The 4744-nt window shown below is 38.8% G+C and overlaps 1 protein-coding gene across 1 annotated transcript; it reads left to right on the top strand.

Moving 5' to 3' along the window:
* Positions 1–2291: 2291 nt before the first annotated feature.
* On the top strand, positions 2292–3994 carry LOC115623054 (males-absent on the first protein-like). The gene is made up of 2 exons (XM_030517232.1): positions 2292–3784; positions 3846–3994. The coding sequence occupies exons 1-2, from the start codon at positions 2428–2430 to the stop codon at positions 3860–3862; spliced, it is 1374 nt and encodes a 457-aa protein (XP_030373092.1). The 5' UTR covers positions 2292–2427; the 3' UTR covers positions 3863–3994.
* Positions 3995–4744: the final 750 nt, after the last annotated feature.

Here is a 4744-nt window from a genome sequence, read left to right as displayed (position 1 = left end):
GCAACAGCAACGACTACATACGAGTATTGGTTGATTCGGTGGGCTGCGGAGTGGCTGGGCTAGCGGTTTGATGCGGCATTTTAATTGCGGCCAAGCGGCCACCAAACCGAATGCCATTAAAAGTCGCAGCCACCAAAAAGCACTTAAGAGATTGCATTTAAAAATCATTTCGACAAAAAAAAAAAAGGGAATGCGACAAAAAGAAACGCGAAACGCAAAACCAAACACAAGCACTTTACGCGGAAGCTAACTTTTCAGCCAGTTGAATGTTGGCCCTTTCCCCGACAACGTTTTGGCCTAAAGTGGCCAGCAGGGCTGTGCGCGCAGCGGAAACTAATGGATAACGTTATCAACGCCATCGCAATGCTTAGATACAAAGGCAGGGCGAGCGGATTGAGGATAGCCGGCAGCCGGTAGCCGGTAGCCGGTAGAGGCAGATCGAAAGTGTGAAAGGAAAGCAAAGAGCATGGAAAAGAGGCGCAGGCCTGTTGGCCAAACGGCGCACTCCAGTGTTTGCCATTTTGTGCGCCATCTAAAATTCACATGAGTGCGTCGGTCGCACAAATGCTGGCGGGGCATGGTGGGGTGTCAACCGAGTTAAAATTCAATTTTGGATGCGCGGTAGCGCGCAACAACAACAACAACAACAAAAACAAAAAAACCGACTAAGTAAACAAATTGTGGCAACACATGAGAGCGGTTGCTTCCAAAGTTACAGTTGAACATCGCATCGCCCCCTCTTTCCTTTCATTTTTGGTTTTTTTTTTATTAGGCTTGAATGCGGTCAAGGAGTTGGGATTGGGCAGAGATTGTGCGGCCACCCGAAATTCAAAATCTATGTATATCTAAGTATGTAACCTGATATGCCGTGCGACATTTGTGCCGTCTGCCCAGATTGGAGTCGCGTGGGCGTCGCCTTTGAAATTCAAAAGTTAAATATTTGCTGAGCAAATAAAGGTGGGCGGCAGTTAAATATTGTCCACATTTGACATTAGAGAACAGGGCCGAAAGGGGCCGTTTTTGGTGTTCCAGTCTTGACAAATATTGGCATTGAAGGCCTGTTTGCTGAGGCAGTGAACGGAGTGGAGCTATGAAGAGAGTTTGGTACACATTTCTTGTGGATTGAGCAAAAAGGTATGTTTGTACAATACTTCAAAATATAATTTCATTTGAAGACTCTGATAATTTCATTACATTTCTAAGGACTCTTACTGTGAAAGTTAATGTCTACACAAATGTAGTTCAACGTAGTATATACTATTAGATAGTTTCGAAGTTATTAAAATTTCAAAACAATTTAAGCTTTTTAGAGCCTTCAAATCTCGACAAGAAGCCAAATCTTTGGCTCAACATTGAGTTTTATAAATGCAAAAATATCTGCTACACATAGCTAGTAAATAGGTTTAAGAAAACAGTAAGATACACAAATTGAGCATTTTAATGAGGAAATGTTTTAATTAAAATTTAATTTTTATTTTAAAAAAATATATACAAAAAATTTAAAGTATTCTAGAAACTCGTTCGACTACAAATTTTTCCAAATTCAAAATGAGTTTCGCTGTATAAACTGTTTAAACAGAAAAATCGTGTTCGATAATAATTTGATGGGGAAGGAGCAAACGAGCACGTTTCTAAAGCAACTTCGATTACATTGTATCGCTATCGCTGCTATCGAAAGTAGCTACATGTGTTACCAGTGTTGAGCAATTCGTGCTCAGCAATTCTTGTTCGAGAACTTGTTCACTCTTCATTCTAATGATAGTGAGTCGAACCATCGCTGCTACTCTCATTAGTTTCAAGGAAATACTTAGTTCTCTAAAGAAATTTAGTTTAATACAAACGGATTAAATTTTTTTCTCTCTAATCTTTATTTAATCTCTATTTAAGATCTGTTCTAGGTTAGGACAATTATTTAATTTTATGATAATTTGAAATTGATATGTTTGCAATGTGTTTCTTTTTATTATCTATTTTATACTTGCAATATTCTTTTCGCTAAGCTTTTATCTTAAAAAGACGTTAAGACAGGTTCTGTTTAGTAGTTCATTGAGTAACTCTGTTTAGTCGTTTAGCACAACCCAACACTATTCTACAGCCCATTTCCAGCACTGCATGCATTGCATAAGCTTTTTACAATTGATAAGATTTGAGTAAAACGCCTTGCTTCAGCTGTAACAAATTTTATTAATTATATGCAGAATGTCAGATAATTATATGATTGGAATACGATCGCGCAGACCATTGCAAGATGCGGCAGCAAAGCTTAATGCTAGGCCAGCTATTGGCCGATCGACAATATATGGTAAGCATGTTGATGCCGTAAATTCGACTGAAAGCGAGGCCGCTGGACCTAACAAAGTTGTGAAGCAAGAAGAATATGGAGAAGATATCAAAAATTTGACCGCACATTCTCACATTCAATCGCTAATGGCGCAGGGAACTGTTGAGATAAAAACGGAAGAGCCCAAGACGAAAGCAGTCGTGAGCGCGCAGTCAATGCAGCTGATCGATAGCAACGATCAGCCGGAAAAGATTTGCTATATACGTCGGAGTGATGGCGCCATCTTACCTGGACACGTGCTCCAGCAGCGTGGCGGCGAAAAGGCGTTCGCACCAATCGAATATTACGTACACTATGTTGGCCTCAATCGACGCCTGGATGAATGGGTTCCCTGTCATTGCGTTTCCGAGAATGCTGATGACTTGGGTGGCATCACTGTGCTCAGCCAGCCAGATGGCGAGCAAGCCGACACCATTCAAGCAGTTACTCGTAAGTTGAACGATCCTCACAATATCGATGCACCAGGCAGTCCGAGCGATCGGAAAATGACACGCTACCAGAAACGACGCTACGACGAGATTAATCACGTCCAGAAGAGCCACGAAGAGTTGAGCGCCCCATTGGCCGCATATGAGAAGGAACACGAGTCCATCACAAAAATCAAGTATATTGAAAAAATTCAGTTCGGACAATTTGAAATCGACACCTGGTATTTCAGTCCCTATCCCGACGAGTATGGCAAGGCGCGCAAGCTCTTTGTCTGCCAATATTGTCTGAAATATATGCGACTACTGAAGAGCTTTACGGGCCATTTAAAGGACTGTAAAGTTCAGAAGCCACCTGGACGCGAAATCTACCGTAAGGGCATCATATCAGTGTTTGAGGTGGACGGCAATGAGGAGCCACTGTATTGTCAGCTACTATGCTTGCTGGCAAAACTTTTTTTGGACCACAAGGTTCTGTTCTATGACACCAAGGTATTCTATTTCTATGTGCTGTGCGAAATCGCCAAGGAAGGATGTCAGATTGTGGGCTATTTCTCCAAAGAGAAAGAATCGCTGGCGAACAATAACGTGGCCTGTATATTGGTATTGCCGCCATATCAACGCAAGGGCTATGGCAAGTTCTTAATCGCCTTCAGTTATACATTGTCGCGTAAGGAGGGAATCATTGGTAGTCCCGAGAAACCACTCTCCGATCTTGGACGGCTCAGCTATCGCAGTTATTGGGCCTACACTTTGCTAGAGTTGATGAGTGACCTCAGCACTTCCTCGCTGAGCATCAAGGCGCTGAATAAACTAAGTGGGATTGCAACAGACGATATCATCTATACGCTTCAATCGATGCGAATGATTAAATACTGGAAGGGTCAGCAAGTTGTCTGTGTGACGACCAGAACCATCAACAATTATCTACAGTTGCCACAACTTAAACGTCCCGTGTTAACGGTCGACTTGGACTGTTTAGATTGGACACCCCATAAAACGGTGAATGGAAAATCAGGTAAGACATTGTCATCCTTAAGGAAAGGACAAGGAATAAGGTTAATCTGTGTTCATTACAGGCGTGACATCCCCGTAGAATTGAATGTATGATTAACAAATTGGATTAATGTCAGAGTGGCAGTAGCATTAATGTAACGAAAAATATATGGACAGAAAAATCGTATTGTTATTGAATGAAATCGGTTAAAAATAGTATATTTGAAGCTAATTCAATTGCTGAATGATTGTATTTTTTGAACTGGTTTTTGTTTGACTGTATATTTGTCTTGATTTGGACATGCCTAAGATTTTGAATATTTCGAGAATTAATTTCTAAGATTTTCAAATAAAATAATTTTAGCTGTAGGCATGCCTAATATTTTAAATATTTAAATAGATTACATTAATTTCTAAGATATTTAATTTAAATCATTTTAGTTTTGTACCTTTATGATAACTAAACATATGCAATGAAGGATATATAACTCTGAAAAATATTCTATTTGAAGCTATTTTATTTGTTGAATATTTTAGATTTCGAACTTATTTTCATTTATTTTTGACTGTCTTGATTCGTAAAATTGATGCTAAATTTTGTTGCTTTTAATTTCTAATATTTCAACGGAAAACACAAAAATATTTTAATTTTCATATAAAATCATTTAAGATATAGTCATGCCTAAGATTTTGAATATTTAAATGGAAAACATGTCTAAGAATTCGAATATTTTTTAATGGAAAACATTAATTTCTAAGTTATTAAAAGAACTAAACTTATCAAATGAAAGCTAACTCTCGAGTCTCAACGAACTGAGAATGGAAATCCAATCTTACTGTAAATAGCTCATTGTACCTTAAGATATTCGAATTTAATTAAAAATTTTGTTCTATCGTATCGTGTTGACGCATTTAGGGAAATTAATCGACTTAAAAAGATATTGAGAGCTTGTGATAGACAACCATTTGACTCTTACATTCA

This window comes from Scaptodrosophila lebanonensis, unplaced genomic scaffold (genome assembly GCF_003285725.1).
Source record: "Scaptodrosophila lebanonensis strain 11010-0011.00,11010-0021.00 unplaced genomic scaffold, SlebRS2 tig00000043-arrow-pilon, whole genome shotgun sequence".
Lineage (NCBI taxonomy): Eukaryota > Metazoa > Arthropoda > Insecta > Diptera > Drosophilidae > Scaptodrosophila > Scaptodrosophila lebanonensis.
The sequence above is the reverse complement of the archived record's forward strand: the minus strand, read 5'-3'. Positions and strand labels throughout refer to the sequence as shown.

Coding starts and splice junctions, on each gene's coding strand:
- LOC115623054 (XM_030517232.1), top strand. CDS start 2,428: ATGGCGCAGGGAACTGTTGAGATAAAAACGGAAGAGCCCAAGACGAAA.